Source organism: Sebastes fasciatus, chromosome 7, assembly GCF_043250625.1.
Source record: "Sebastes fasciatus isolate fSebFas1 chromosome 7, fSebFas1.pri, whole genome shotgun sequence".
Taxonomy (NCBI): domain Eukaryota; kingdom Metazoa; phylum Chordata; class Actinopteri; order Perciformes; family Sebastidae; genus Sebastes; species Sebastes fasciatus.
The window spans coordinates 1014873-1030634 of record NC_133801.1 but is presented as its reverse complement, the minus strand read 5'-3'; the positions used below and the strand labels follow the sequence as shown (position 1 = coordinate 1030634).

Below are 15762 nucleotides of genomic sequence, written 5' to 3'. Positions count from 1 at the left end.
TTCTTTTATTAACGTAGATACTGATATAAGAGTTACAGCAAAGTAGAGACGATGGTTCCGAAACACAAAAATAACTGATTTTCATTAACACGGTTTGTACGACACTATTTTCCGAGTTTTTTCCTCGCAAATTCACAACTTTATAATCTCGCAAATTTCTGGGGGTTTTTTCTCGTAAATTTATGACGGAACAATCTCGCAAATGTTTTATTTTTTTCTTGCAAATTTGAGTTTTTTTCTTGCAAATGTACGATTTTAATAATCTTGGATATTTTAAATTTATTTTATAAACTCAGAGAATTTCCAAGACTTTTTCTCGCAAATTCACAACTGTATGATCTCTTAAATTTCTTCTTTTTTTTACGAGTTTTGTCTTGCAAATTTACGACTTTATAATCTCGCAAATTTCTGGGTTTTTTTCTCCTAAAATTACGACTTAACAATCTTGAACATTTTTGAGTTTTTATGACAATCTCGCAAATGTCTTATTTTTTTTTTAACAGATTTTCATTGACACGGTTTGTACGCCACTATTTTCCGAGATTTTTTCTCGCAAATTCACAACTTTACAATCTCGCAAATTTCAGTTTTTTTTTCTCCTAAAATTACGACTTTACAATCTTGAACATTTTCGAGTTTTTTCTCGTAAATTTATGACGTAACAATCTCGCATATGTCTTATTTTTTTCTTGCAAATTTCTGAGTTTTTTTCTGGCAAATTTACGACCTTAATAATCTTAGATATTTCTGAGTTTTTCTTGCAAATTTCTTGCAAGTTTCTCACAAATTCACAACTGTATAATCCCTTAAATTTCATCTTTTTTTTTTACGAGTTTTGTCTTGCAAATTTACGACTTTATAACCGTGTAAATTTCCGAGTTTTTTCTCACATATTTATCACTTTATAATCTCTGAAATTCAATTTTTTTTCTCTGAATATTCCCCCCCTCTCCCGGCTTTGTATTTTTATTCTTTATTTGCTCTGCTACAGCAGCTCTGATACGCTGTCGTAGAAAGAAGACTAGATGGGAAAATGTAACGAGAGACAAAGAAAATGTGTTTTTATCTTTAATTTCTGTTTTTGGAGCTCTTTTCTTTGTCATTCTTTTATATTTCCTCACCGACACAGTTTAACGACAGAAAAGATTCATTTTAAAGAAAACAACGGAGGGAAAGAAAGATTTAACTTCTCTTCTTTGTTCCCGTCTTTCCTCATTTCTGTTTGTTTTCCATCTTCTCAGGTTTCTTTCTCCCCTCTTCCTCCTCACTCTGTCCATCATTTATCACCCGGTGGCTCCGATACGACTGATTGATTATTGATTATTGATGATTGAAACGCAGCGTTCATGGGAGGAAGGAAGGAAAGAGAGGGACATAAAATAATGTTTCTTTGCCCTGTTTTCCTTAATTTTTATTGTTTCCTTCCTTTTTTTCTTCATCTCCTCCCGTTTGTTCTTCTTCCATCTGTCTTTGATTGCAGCACTGACTCATTTAAATCAGCAGCCACATACCCCCCCCTCCCCCGACCAGACGGTGGCGCTAACACATCACCCGTGTTACCGGCAGGAGCGAAGAGATTTAAAGGTTTTTGTGCTGTTTTTGTTATTTCAGTGTTCATCTTGTAGAAGCCGACTGCCACAAAAACACTTTTGTAAAAATTGATGAAAAGTTTTGAATGAACTGCAAAAAGTCCAAATTGTTCTGATCATGATGATTCTGATTCTCCAACAATGAAGTTTGGTTTATAGTTTTAAAACTGTCATTTTTTGCATTCCTTAATTTTCATCTTTAATTTTCTGAGACACAGAGCGTAAACCTGGTCCAGGTGAAGGTTTTCAGGTCCGCGTGGATCGGGATCAGGATCGGGTCCGTAGAGGGTCCGGCGAACGGGGGTTTAAACCTTCAATCGGTGGTTTTGGTCGGTTTGGGTCGGTTTGGGTCTGCGCCGCTTTGACAACGTTTGTGCCGCTGATAAACAGTTTGTTTGTTCTCCTGGACGTTTGCTTTACTGTACTGTAGAATAAAAACGGCTGTTTTAACTTTTTCTTTTTGTTCATTTTTATTTCCTTCACTGTTTATGGCAATAAAACTCTCATCATCAACGACATGTGTTTACTTTACGGGTCGGGGGGGACAATAAAGCTCGTTCTGTGTCTGTGGACGACGTCTTTATTTCATCTTTCAATATTTATTATGAAACTGTTCACTGATGACTCGCAACTCTCACTTTCACACTGAATTACACGTTTAGTCTCCTAACGGGACAGGTTTAGTCTCCTGACGGGACAGGTTTAGTCTCCTGACGGGACACCTTTAGTCTCCTGACGGGACAGGTTTAGTCTCCTGACGGGACAGGTTTAGTCTCCTAACGGGACACCTTTAGTCTCCTGACGGGACACCTTTAGTCTCCTGACGGGACAGGTTTAGTCTCGTAACGGGACACCTTTAGTCTCCTGACGGGACACGTTTAGTATCCTGACGGGACACCTTTAGTCTCCTGACGGGACACGTTTAGTCTCCTGACGGGACACCTTTAGTCTCCTGACGGGACAGGTTTAGTCTCGTAACGGGACAGGTTTAGTCTCGTAACGGGACACCTTTAGTCTCCTGACGGGACAGGTTTAGTCTCGTAATGGGACACCTTTAGTCTCCTAACGGGACAGGTTTAGTCTCCTGACGGGACACCTTTAGTCTCCTGACGGGACAGGTTTAGTCTCCTGATGGGACAGGTTTAGTCTCCTAACGGGACACCTTTAGTCTCCTGACGGGACACCTTTAGTCTCCTGACGGGACAGGTTTAGTCTCCTGACGGGACAGGTTTAGTCTCCTAACGGGACACCTTTAGTCTCCTGACGGGACACCTTTAGTCTCCTGACGGGACAGGTTTAGTCTCCTGACGGGACAGGTTTAGTCTCCTAACGGGACACCTTTAGTCTCCTGACGGGACACCTTTAGTCTCCTGACGGGACACCTTTAGTCTCCTGACGGGACAGGTTTAGTCTCCTAACGGGACACGTTTAGTCTCCTGACGGGACACCTTTAGTCTCGTAACGGGACACCTTTAGTCTCCTGACGGGACACGTTTAGTATCCTGACGGGACACCTTTAGTCTCCTGACGGGACACGTTTAGTCTCCTGACGGGACACCTTTAGTATCCTGACGGGACACCTTTAGTCTCCTGACGGGACACGTTTAGTATCCTGACGGGACACCTTTAGTCTCCTGACGGGACACGTTTAGTCTCCTGACGGGACACCTTTAGTCTCCTAACGGGACACCTTTAGTCTCCTGACGGGACAGGTTTAGTCTCGTAACGGGACAGGTTTAGTCTCGTAACGGGACACCTTTAGTCTCGTAACGGGACACGTTTAGTCTCCTGACGGGACACCTTTAGTCTCCTGACGGGACAGGTTTAGTCTCGTAACGGGACACCTTTAGTCTCCTGACGGGACACGTTTAGTCTCCTGACGGGACACCTTTAGTCTCCTGACGGGACAGGTTTAGTCTCGTAACGGGACACCTTTAGTCTCGTAACGGGACACCTTTAGTCTCCTGACGGGACAGGTTTAGTCTCGTAACGGGACACCTTTAGTCTCCTGACGGGACACGTTTAGTCTCGTAACAGGACACCTTTAGTCTCCTGACGGGACAGGTTTAGTCTCGTAATGGGACACCTTTAGTCTCCTGACGGGACACGTTTAGTATCCTGACGGGACACCTTTAGTCTCCTGACGGGACACCTTTAGTATCCTGACGGGACACCTTTAGTCTCCTGACGGGACAGGTTTAGTCTCGTAACGGGACAGGTTTAGTCTCCTGACGGGACACCTTTAGTCTCCTGACGGGACACCTTTAGTCTCCTGACGGGACAGGTTTAGTCTCGTAATGGGACACCTTTAGTCTCCTGACGGGACACGTTTAGTATCCTGACGGGACACGTTTAGTATCCTGACGGGACACCTTTAGTCTCCTGACGGGACACCTTTAGTATCCTGACGGGACACCTTTAGTCTCCTGACGGGACAGGTTTAGTCTCGTAACGGGACACCTTTAGTCTCCTGACGGGACACGTTTAGTCTCCTGACGGGACACCTTTAGTCTCCTGACGGGACACCTTTAGTCTCCTGACGGGACACCTTTAGTCTCCTGACGGGACACCTTTAGTCTCCTGACGGGACACCTTTAGTCTCCTGACGGGACAGGTTTAGTCTCGTAACGGGACACCTTTAGTCTCCTGACGGGACACGTTTAGTCTCGTAATGGGACACCTTTAGTCTCCTGACGGGACAGGTTTAGTCTCGTAACGGGACACCTTTAGTCTCCTGACGGGACACGTTTAGTCTCGTAACGGGACACCTTTAGTCTCCTGACGGGACAGGTTTAGTCTCGTAATGGGACACCTTTAGTCTCCTGACGGGACACCTTTAGTATCCTGACGGGACACCTTTAGTCTCCTGACGGGACAGGTTTAGTCTCGTAACGGGACACGTTTAGTATCCTGACGGGACACCTTTAGTCTCCTGACGGGACACCTTTAGTCTCCTGACGGGACACCTTTAGTATCCTGACGGGACACCTTTAGTCTCCTGACGGGACAGGTTTAGTCTCGTAACGGGACACCTTTAGTCTCCTGACGGGACAGGTTTAGTCTCGTAATGGGACACCTTTAGTCTCCTGACGGGACACGTTTAGTATCCTGACGGGACACCTTTAGTCTCCTGACGGGACACCTTTAGTCTCCTGACGGGACACCTTTAGTCTCCTGACGGGACAGGTTTAGTCTCGTAACGGGACACCTTTAGTCTCCTGACGGGACAGGTTTAGTCTCGTAATGGGACACCTTTAGTCTCCTGACGGGACACGTTTAGTATCCTGACGGGACACCTTTAGTCTCCTGACGGGACACCTTTAGTCTCCTGACGGGACACCTTTAGTCTCCTGACGGGACAGGTTTAGTCTCGTAATGGGACACCTTTAGTCTCCTGACGGGACAGGTTTAGTCTCGTAACGGGACACGTTTAGTCTCCTGACGGGACACCTTTAGTCTCCTGACGGGACACCTTTAGTCTCCTGACGGGACAGGTTTAGTCTCCTGACGGGACACCTTTAGTCTCCTGACGGGACAGGTTTAGTCTCGTAACGGGACACGTTTAGTCTCCTGACGGGACACCTTTAGTCTCGTAACGGGACACGTTTAGTCTCCTGACGGGACACCTTTAGTCTCCTGACGGGACACGTTTAGTATCCTGACGGGACACCTTTAGTCTCCTGACGGGACACCTTTAGTCTCCTGACGGGACACCTTTAGTCTCCTGACGGGACAGGTTTAGTCTCGTAACGGGACACCTTTAGTCTCGTAATGGGACACCTTTAGTCTCCTGACGGGACACGTTTAGTATCCTGACGGGACACCTTTAGTCTCCTGACGGGACACCTTTAGTCTCCTGACGGGACACCTTTAGTCTCCTGACGGGACAGGTTTAGTCTCCTGACGGGACAGGTTTAGTCTCCTAACGGGACACCTTTAGTCTCCTGACGGGACACCTTTAGTCTCCTGACGGGACAGGTTTAGTCTCCTAACGGGACACGTTTAGTCTCCTGACGGGACACCTTTAGTCTCGTAACGGGACACCTTTAGTCTCCTGACGGGACACGTTTAGTATCCTGACGGGACACCTTTAGTCTCCTGACGGGACACGTTTAGTATCCTGACGGGACACGTTTAGTCTCGTAACGGGACACCTTTAGTCTCCTGACGGGACACGTTTAGTATCCTGACGGGACACCTTTAGTCTCGTAACGGGACACCTTTAGTCTCCTGACGGGACACGTTTAGTCTCCTGACGGGACACGTTTAGTCTCCTGACGGGACACCTTTAGTATCCTGACGGGACACCTTTAGTCTCCTGACGGGACACGTTTAGTATCCTGACGGGACACCTTTAGTCTCCTGACGGGACACGTTTAGTCTCCTGACGGGACACCTTTAGTCTCCTAACGGGACACCTTTAGTCTCCTGACGGGACAGGTTTAGTCTCGTAACGGGACAGGTTTAGTCTCGTAACGGGACACCTTTAGTCTCCTGACGGGACAGGTTTAGTCTCGTAACGGGACACCTTTAGTCTCCTGACGGGACACGTTTAGTATCCTGACGGGACACCTTTAGTCTCCTGACGGGACACATTTAGTATCCTGACGGGACACCTTTAGTCTCCTGACGGGACACGTTTAGTCTCCTGACGGGACACCTTTAGTCTCCTGACGGGACACCTTTAGTCTCCTGACGGGACACGTTTAGTCTCCTGACGGGACACGTTTAGTATCCTGACGGGACACCTTTAGTCTCCTGACGGGACACCTTTAGTCTCCTGACGGGACACCTTTAGTCTCCTGACAGGACAGGTTTAGTCTCGTAACGGGACACCTTTAGTCTCCTGACGGGACAGGTTTAGTCTCGTAATGGGACACCTTTAGTCTCCTGACGGGACACGTTTAGTATCCTGACGGGACACCTTTAGTCTCCTGACGGGACACCTTTAGTCTCCTGACAGGACAGGTTTAGTCTCGTAACGGGACACCTTTAGTCTCCTGACGGGACACGTTTAGTCTCGTAATGGGACACCTTTAGTCTCCTGACGGGACACCTTTAGTCTCCTGACGGGACAGGTTTAGTCTCGTAACGGGACACCTTTAGTCTCCTGACGGGACACGTTTAGTCTCGTAACAGGACACCTTTAGTCTCCTGACGGGACAGGTTTAGTCTCGTAATGGGACACCTTTAGTCTCCTGACGGGACACGTTTAGTATCCTGACGGGACACCTTTAGTCTCCTGACGGGACACCTTTAGTATCCTGACGGGACACCTTTAGTCTCCTGACGGGACAGGTTTAGTCTCGTAACGGGACAGGTTTAGTCTCCTGACGGGACACCTTTAGTCTCCTGACGGGACACCTTTAGTCTCCTGACGGGACAGGTTTAGTCTCGTAACGGGACACCTTTAGTCTCCTGACGGGACACGTTTAGTATCCTGACGGGACACGTTTAGTATCCTGACGGGACACCTTTAGTCTCCTGACGGGACACCTTTAGTATCCTGACGGGACACCTTTAGTCTCCTGACGGGACAGGTTTAGTCTCGTAACGGGACACCTTTAGTCTCCTGACGGGACACGTTTAGTCTCCTGACGGGACACCTTTAGTCTCCTGACGGGACACCTTTAGTCTCCTGACGGGACACCTTTAGTCTCCTGACGGGACACCTTTAGTCTCCTGACGGGACACCTTTAGTCTCCTGACGGGACAGGTTTAGTCTCGTAACGGGACACCTTTAGTCTCCTGACGGGACACGTTTAGTCTCGTAATGGGACACCTTTAGTCTCCTGACGGGACAGGTTTAGTCTCGTAACGGGACACCTTTAGTCTCCTGACGGGACACGTTTAGTCTCGTAACGGGACACCTTTAGTCTCCTGACGGGACACCTTTAGTATCCTGACGGGACACCTTTAGTCTCCTGACGGGACAGGTTTAGTCTCGTAACGGGACACGTTTAGTATCCTGACGGGACACCTTTAGTCTCCTGACGGGACACCTTTAGTATCCTGACGGGACACCTTTAGTCTCCTGACGGGACAGGTTTAGTCTCGTAACGGGACACCTTTAGTCTCCTGACGGGACAGGTTTAGTCTCGTAATGGGACACCTTTAGTCTCCTGACGGGACACGTTTAGTATCCTGACGGGACACCTTTAGTCTCCTGACGGGACACCTTTAGTCTCCTGACGGGACACCTTTAGTCTCCTGACGGGACAGGTTTAGTCTCGTAACGGGACACCTTTAGTCTCCTGACGGGACAGGTTTAGTCTCGTAATGGGACACCTTTAGTCTCCTGACGGGACACGTTTAGTATCCTGACGGGACACCTTTAGTCTCCTGACGGGACACCTTTAGTATCCTGACGGGACACCTTTAGTCTCCTGACGGGACAGGTTTAGTCTCGTAATGGGACACCTTTAGTCTCCTGACGGGACACGTTTAGTATCCTGACGGGACACCTTTAGTCTCCTGACGGGACACCTTTAGTATCCTGACGGGACACCTTTAGTCTCCTGACGGGACAGGTTTAGTCTCGTAACGGGACAGGTTTAGTCTCCTGACGGGACACCTTTAGTCTCCTGACGGGACACCTTTAGTCTCCTGACGGGACACGTTTAGTATCCTGACGGGACACCTTTAGTCTCCTGACGGGACACCTTTAGTATCCTGACGGGACACCTTTAGTCTCCTGACGGGACAGGTTTAGTCTCGTAACGGGACACCTTTAGTCTCCTGACGGGACACGTTTAGTCTCGTAATGGGACACCTTTAGTCTCCTGACGGGACAGGTTTAGTCTCGTAACGGGACACCTTTAGTCTCCTGACGGGACACGTTTAGTCTCGTAACGGGACACCTTTAGTCTCCTGACGGGACAGGTTTAGTCTCGTAATGGGACACCTTTAGTCTCCTGACGGGACACCTTTAGTATCCTGACGGGACACCTTTAGTCTCCTGACGGGACAGGTTTAGTCTCGTAACGGGACACGTTTAGTATCCTGACGGGACACCTTTAGTCTCCTGACGGGACACCTTTAGTATCCTGACGGGACACCTTTAGTCTCCTGACGGGACAGGTTTAGTCTCGTAACGGGACACCTTTAGTCTCCTGACGGGACAGGTTTAGTCTCGTAATGGGACACCTTTAGTCTCCTGACGGGACACGTTTAGTATCCTGACGGGACACCTTTAGTCTCCTGACGGGACACCTTTAGTCTCCTGACGGGACACCTTTAGTCTCCTGACGGGACAGGTTTAGTCTCGTAACGGGACACCTTTAGTCTCCTGACGGGACAGGTTTAGTCTCGTAATGGGACACCTTTAGTCTCCTGACGGGACACGTTTAGTATCCTGACGGGACACCTTTAGTCTCCTGACGGGACACCTTTAGTATCCTGACGGGACACCTTTAGTCTCCTGACGGGACAGGTTTAGTCTCGTAACGGGACACGTTTAGTCTCCTGACGGGACACCTTTAGTCTCCTGACGGGACACCTTTAGTCTCCTGACGGGACAGGTTTAGTCTCGTAACGGGACACCTTTAGTCTCCTGACGGGACACGTTTAGTATCCTGACGGGACACCTTTAGTCTCCTGACGGGACACCTTTAGTATCCTGACGGGACACCTTTAGTCTCCTGACGGGACAGGTTTAGTCTCGTAACGGGACACCTTTAGTCTCCTGACGGGACACGTTTAGTCTCCTGACGGGACACCTTTAGTCTCCTGACGGGACACCTTTAGTCTCCTGACGGGACTTGTTTAGTCTCCTGACGGGACACGTTTAGTCTCGTAACGGGACACGTTTAGTCTCGTAACGGGACACCTTTAGTCTCATGATGGGACTCTTTCTGACAATAGAATCTCATAACATAAGATATATATGTATCAGGGATATCAACATTAACGTGATAATGTGTTAACACATTTGTTTTAACGTCACTAATTTATTTCTCGCAAATTTGAAATTTTTTACAATTTAATAATCTCAAGTTTCTGAGTTTTTTCTTGTATATTTATGACTAAAATCTCAGAGTTAACTAATCTGAAATTGCAAGATTATAAACTCATAAATTTGCGAGTTAAAACTCCAAAATTTGTGAGATTATATATTAACTGGGAAAAGAAAGTTCGTAAACTTGTGTTTGGTGGATTATTTCTCTGTTACAATGCTAATGGTCATTGTATTCTACATGGTTGGAAAGTCTGTTTATTTACCTTCACAATGATGTCACACTCGTAAGGATCATGCATTTGTGGGATGAGCAGCACAGCTGATGATGTGGGGAGCGCCCAAGAAAAATGTTCCAAAATGCTCTGCCAATGCTGTCATCGAGGGTCACTGACACTTTTCTGGAAAACAAATTCAAAGTCCAGATTGAACGGTTTTATTCTCTATCAGGCAACACTGTGAAGACGTCGACTAAAAGGGAAGTTTGAATCATTTCATTCTTCTTCTTTTGGGGACAAAACTATTTCACAGGTAAATAAAACATTTGGTGTCAGAATTATTCAGTTTTTTATGTCTCTGATATTTAGTTATTATAGAAGGAAAGAAGAAGATCATCAACATAACATCTGATTCCTTTAGACGCTGATCTTCTCTTTTATTGTCTGATATAACATGTCATTTAAATAAACTTAACGTCGGTAGTGTCACAGAGCGGGAAACATTTTGGATACGTGACTTTTACTTGTAACAGAGTATTTCTACATCGTAGTATTTCTACGATCTGAGTCCTTCTTCCACCGCTGCGAATAAAATATGTCCCGTTTTCTGACCCGTAAAGATTTAAACTGAATATTAATTATTTCCATGGTCTAAACAAAGACACAATACTTCACATATATTTTTCATTTAACCCAGAGAAGGGGGAGAAAACGAGGGGAGGTTTGCACGGTATCCTCCTATCTGACACCACCTCCACCTCCACCTCCACCTCCAAAAGAATCAAGCTCCGATGGTGTTAGGTGGCAGCGAGTTGTGGTTGAAGTCCGAGTTGTGTAAACTACTTGTTGGGAGTATAAGTTATCTAGTTCTATGTGTCCTCTCTGATTCACAGCACAGAGACAGAACTCAGCAGAACCGACATCTAGGGAAGGAAGACAACTAGCCAAGGACAGACAGTGGAAGCCAGCTGGTTCTGACGACGCTGGACATGGATCACATATTGATGGTGCTCTCGGTGTCGCTCTGGAGCTCAGGTAGGACCTGAACTGTGACGGCAGGTGATCCGGTCACTAAGCACGTCAGTTCACGCCTGGTGTTACAATACGTCTCCAACACTTGTGAGTAGGCGTTTGGGAAGGTGTCAGATCTGTGCAGAGTACCAGAACCGAACCATAGACAGTTTGATGATAACATCAGATTCACTGGTCCTCCAACGTGACCCAGGAGACACTGCAGGCCACACTTCATGTCCATTCTGTCCGGAGCTCTGGTTGAATAATACTGCTCTTATAGAAGTTGATGTTTCCTTTCTAATCTCAGGTCTCTGGGCAGAAGACACCAACAATCACAACGGTATGTTGAAATGAGGATGATATGAGAGAAGAGGTCTTTTTGGTGTTTCACAATAAAACTAATGTTTCTTCTCTGACTGATGACTCGGACTAGTTGGTAAGGTCTGGGGACTACCTGTAGAGGTCTACGGACTAGCTGTAGAGGTCTACGGACTACCTGTAGAGGTCTACGGACTACCTGTAGAGGTCTGGGGACTACCTGTAGAGGTCTGAGGACTACCTGTAGAGGTCTACGGACTACCTGCAGAGGTCTACGGACTACCTGTAGAGGTCTACGGACTACCTGTAGAGGTCTAGGGACTACCTGTAGAGGTCTAGGGACTACCTGTAGAGGTCTACGGACTACCTGTAGAGGTCTAGGGACTACCTGTAGAGGTCTAGGGACTACCTGTAGAGGTCTACGGACTACCTGTAGAGGTCTGGGGACTACCTGTAGAGGTCTACGGACTACCTGTAGAGGTCTACGGACTACCTGTAGAGGTCTGGGGACTACCTGTAGAGGTCTACGGACTAGTTGGTAAGGTCTGGGGACTACCTGTAGAGGTCTACGGACTAGCTGTAGAGGTCTACGGACTAGCTGTAGAGGTCTACGGACTACCTGTAGAGGTCTGGGGACTACCTGTAGAGGTCTGGGGACTACCTGTAGAGGTCTACGGACTACCTGCAGAGGTCTACGGACTACCTGTAGAGGTCTAGGGACTACCTGTAGAGGTCTACGGACTAGCTGTAGAGGTCTACGGACTACCTGTAGAGGTCTGGGGACTACCTGTAGAGGTCTACGGACTAGTTGGTAAGGTCTGGGGACTACCTGTAGAGGTCTACGGACTAGCTGTAGAGGTCTACGGACTACCTGTAGAGGTCTGGGGACTACCTGTAGAGGTCTACGGACTAGTTGGTAAGGTCTGGGGACTACCTGTAGAGGTCTACGGACTAGCTGTAGAGGTCTACGGACTAGCTGTAGAGGTCTGGGGACTACCTGTAGAGGTCTGGGGACTACCTCTAGAGGTCTACGGACTACCTGTAAAGGTCTACGGACTACCTGTAGAGGTCTGGGGACTACCTGTAGAGGTCTACGGACTACCTGCAGAGGTCTACGGACTACCTGTAGAGGTCTAGGGACTACCTGTAGAGGTCTACGGACTAGCTGTAGAGGTCTACGGACTACCTGTAGAGGTCTGGGGACTACCTGTAGAGGTCTACAGACTAGTTGGTAAGGTCTGGGGACTACCTGTAGAGGTCTACGGACTAGCTGTAGAGGTCTACGGACTACCTGTAGAGGTCTGGGGACTACCTGTAGAGGTCTGAGGACTAGCTGTAGAGGTCTGGGGACTACCTGTAGAGGTCTGAGGACTACCTGTAGAGGTCTGAGGACTAGCTGTAGAGGTCTGGGGACTACCTGTAGAGGTCTGAGGACTACCTGTAGAGGTCTGGGGACTACCTGTAGAGGTCTACGGACTACCTGTAGAGGTCTGGGGACTTCCTGTAGAGGTCTACGGACTACCTGTAGAGGTCTGGGGACTACCTGTAGAGGTCTATGGACTAGCTGTAGAGGTCTAGGGACTAGCTGTAGAGGTCTAGGGACTACCTGCAGAGGTCTAGGGACTAGCTGTAGAGGTCTGGGGACTTCCTGTAGAGGTCTATGGACTATCTGTAGAGGTCTAGGGACTAGCTGTAGAGGTCTAGGGACTACCTGCAGAGGTCTAGGGACTAGCTGTAGAGGTCTATGGACTAGCTGTAGAGGTCTACGGACTAGCTGTAGAGGTCTGGGGACTAGTTGGTAAGGTCTAGGGACTACCTGCAGAGGTCTAGGGACTAGCTGTAGAGGTCTATGGACTAGCTGTAGAGGTCTACGGACTAGCTGCAGAGGTCTTTGGACTTGCTGCAGAGGTCTTTGGACTTGCTGCAGAGGTCTTTGGACTTGCTGCAGAGGTCTTTGGACTTGCTGCGGAGGTCTACGGACTTGCTGCAGAGGTCTTTGGACTTGCTGCAGAGGTCTTTGGACTTGCTGCAGAGGTCTTTGGACTTGCTGCGGAGGTCTACGGACTTGCTGCGGAGGTCTACGGACTTGCTGCGGAGGTCTACGGACTTGCTGCGGAGGTCTACGGACTTGCTGTAGAGGTCTTTGGACTTGCTGCAGAGGTCTTTGGACTTGCTGCAGAGGTCTTTGGACTTTCTGCGGAGGTCTACGGACTTGCTGCGGAGGTCTACGGACTTGCTGCAGAGGTCTTTGGACTTGCTGCAGAGGTCTTTGGACTTGCTGCGGAGGTCTACGGACTTGCTGCGGAGGTCTACGGACTTGCTGCAGAGGTCTACGGACTTGCTGCAGAGGTCTTTGGACTTGCTGCGGAGGTCTACGGACTTGCTGCGGAGGTCTACGGACTTGCTGCAGAGGTTTGAGGAAATAAAACTAACTCTTTTTCCCCTGTTTCTGTTCAGAACCGGTCAGGTTGGTGGGAGGATCCAGTCGCTGTGCTGGAACACTGGAGGTGAAACAGTCGGGACAGTGGAAACCAGTGTATGACAACGAGTGGACCCTGAAGCACGCTGCTCCATTCTGCAGGGAGCTGGACTGTGGCTCTGCTGTTTCTACAAGATGGAGAAAGGAGTCCTCAGACAGACCTATATGGACGATGAATTCTGACTGTTTCTACTCCAGATCTCGTCTGGGGTACTGTTTAACAGCAGATTCCTCTTCCTACATCCTGGAGATCACCTGCTCAGGTCAGTCCATCAGTGAGGTCATCTCTGACAGTCATGGTTCCGGTGTGTTCCTTCCTCCGTCACAGTGACAGTCGGTGTTTCCGTTGGACTGAACTGTGAACTTATTCAGGACAATGACATCCTAAAAGGTAAAGAAGAGGTCTTGTTTCTGGAAGCTCAGTGCTCTCTGTCTCTCTCCAGACTCTGTCAGGCTGGTGAATGGGACTAGTCTGTGTTCAGGCAGACTGGAGGTGATGTCTAACCAGTCTAACCAGTCTACCCAGTCGTGGTCCTCAGTGTGTGATGCTGACTTTGACCAGCAGGATGCTGAGGTGGTCTGTAGGGAGCTTGGCTGTGGGGCTCCTTCAGTCCTCCAGGGGGCGCTCTATGGAGACGTGGAGGCTTCAATGTGGACCAAAGAGTTCCAGTGTGGAGGAACTGAGTCTGCTCTCCTGGACTGTAGAAGCTCAGGCTCAGAGAGAAACACCTGCTCACCTGGCAAAGCTGTTGGACTCACCTGCTCAGGTAGAAGAGGAGCTGCAGCTCTGATCTGGTTCATTTCTGTTCTAATGAAACTCACTTTATTCTTTTTACTGACGACTCTCTTGTTTCTGTTCAGAACCAGTCCGGTTGGTGGGAGGATCCAGTCGCTGTTCTGGAACACTGGAGGTAAAACAGGGAGAGTGGAGACAGTTGTACGACTTTTACTGGACCCTGAAGGACGCGGCCGACTTCTGTCGAGAGCTGGAATGTGGCTCTGCTGTCTCTGTAGGACGGAGAAAGGTGTCCTCGGACAGACTCGTGTGGACGATGACACACGTATGTGTTCGCCTTGGATCTGCTCTGAGGGACTGTGTATCACCAGAATCCTCCCCCTACATCGTGGAGGTCACCTGCTCAGGTAAGTCCACCAGTGAGTCATCTCTGGCATTAATGTTTCCATGTGTATATTTCTTCCAGCGTGGTTATCATGTCTCTCTCTGTGTGTTTACAGACCCGCTGGTTCAGCCGGTGTGAGGTGTGAGTCGAGGCTCAGGGTGCGTTCAGCTTCACTCATCGTTGATCCAAACAAAGATCAGAAGGAACTGCTGTAGAACTCGACCTGACGGCCTCAGACGAGAGTCCGTTAAGAAAACCATAGACCATATAAAAGAATTTGTTCTTAATGACTTGCCTGGTTAAATAAAGGTTTGAATAGACCCCTTTTTCTGTTTTTTTTCTGTTCAGTGGAGGCAGAATAACTCTGAACACGTTAGCTAACGCTGGCTAGCAGGTATTGTTGTCTTGTTTTTTTTAACGATGGCTGAAGATAATCTAGTTCCTCTCAACATGTGCCGTCACTCTCTCTCCAGGATCACCAGAGGGAGTTGACAAAGTTAACATGAACCAACGGGACCAGATTAAACCCCTACACCGCTGGAGACTACTGCAGGTGAAGTCGTCTCCTAGTGGCGAGGAGCGAGGCAGAGGGACCGTGACCCGGCGCTGTCCTCTGTTGGGCTCATTTCCTGTAGCGTGGTGGAATTAGCAAACTAAGCTAGCTAAGTAGCCGGCCGTCCGACCAGCGGTCCGGTGGCCAACGGGCCGTCCGGCCAGCGGTCCGGTGGCCAACGGGCCGTCCGACCAGCGGGCCGGTGGCCAACGGGCCGTCCGACCAGCGGGCCGGTGGCCAGCGGCAGCGCTGTAAAGATAAACTCAGGGCGTATAGATCTCTGGATGTCTCTAGTTAACTATCCTTCAGTAAAGTCAGTCACAAAGAGAGTCGGACAATATCAGAGAAGCGTTTCAGAGACGGAGAGAAAGGGTTGCTAATAGTTTAGCCTTCTGCTAACAGCAGCTAACGGCTCACGGTTAGCTGCCGTTAGCAGAAGGCTAAACTATGTATTAACCACGTATTCTGATCCTCTCCAAGCCGGTTCCTACATATGTTAAGACGAAAGTGTTATAA

General features: G+C 48.5%; 2 protein-coding genes and 1 long non-coding RNA gene across 10 annotated transcripts in view; 2 read left to right on the top strand and 1 right to left on the bottom strand.

Annotated features, from left to right (window-relative positions):
- eif4h (eukaryotic translation initiation factor 4h) overlaps positions 1-2102 on the top strand; it is a 19248-nt gene extending 17146 nt beyond the window's left edge. For 5 of the 8 annotated variants that reach the window (XM_074640951.1, XM_074640948.1, XM_074640946.1 and 2 more), the window contains one exon: positions 1242-2102. In XM_074640951.1, the coding sequence (XP_074497052.1) occupies positions 1242-1313 (72 nt within the window). In that variant the 3' untranslated portion in view covers positions 1314-2102. The remainder of the gene's footprint in view (positions 1-1241) is intronic. The other 3 variants (XM_074640950.1, XM_074640949.1, XR_012594648.1) reach the window with 2 other exon arrangements.
- The window catches only part of LOC141771058 (uncharacterized), an 8485-nt gene extending 6382 nt beyond the window's left edge, over positions 1-2103 (bottom strand). Inside the window, exons 1-2 of the long non-coding RNA XR_012594653.1 lie at positions 793-2103; positions 1-747 (exon numbers count right to left, since the gene is read on the bottom strand). The exon at positions 1-747 is cut by the window's left edge and continues 1075 nt beyond it. This is a non-coding gene — a long non-coding RNA (uncharacterized LOC141771058). The remainder of the gene's footprint in view (positions 748-792) is intronic.
- Positions 2104-9621: 7518 nt separating this feature from the next.
- Positions 9622-15086, top strand: LOC141771026 (scavenger receptor cysteine-rich type 1 protein M130-like). The gene is made up of 7 exons (XM_074640888.1): positions 9622-10074; positions 10655-10796; positions 11083-11115; positions 13551-13835; positions 14016-14339; positions 14434-14715; positions 14809-15086. The coding sequence occupies exons 2-7, from the start codon at positions 10751-10753 to the stop codon at positions 14829-14831; spliced, it is 993 nt and encodes a 330-aa protein (XP_074496989.1). The 5' UTR covers positions 9622-10074; positions 10655-10750; the 3' UTR covers positions 14832-15086.
- Positions 15087-15762: the final 676 nt, after the last annotated feature.

What these genes read in the sequence shown, in the direction of transcription:
- LOC141771026 (XM_074640888.1), top strand. Translation starts at nt 10,751, where the DNA reads ATGGATCACATATTGATGGTGCTCTCGGTGTCGCTCTGGAGCTCAG. An exon ending in GGTGTCGCTCTGGAGCTCAG is followed by an intron (nt 10,797 to 11,082) that starts GTAGGACCTGAA and finishes TTCTAATCTCAG; the next exon opens with GTCTCTGGGCAGAAGACACC. An exon ending in AGACACCAACAATCACAACG is followed by an intron (nt 11,116 to 13,550) that starts GTATGTTGAAAT and finishes GTTTCTGTTCAG; the next exon opens with AACCGGTCAGGTTGGTGGGA.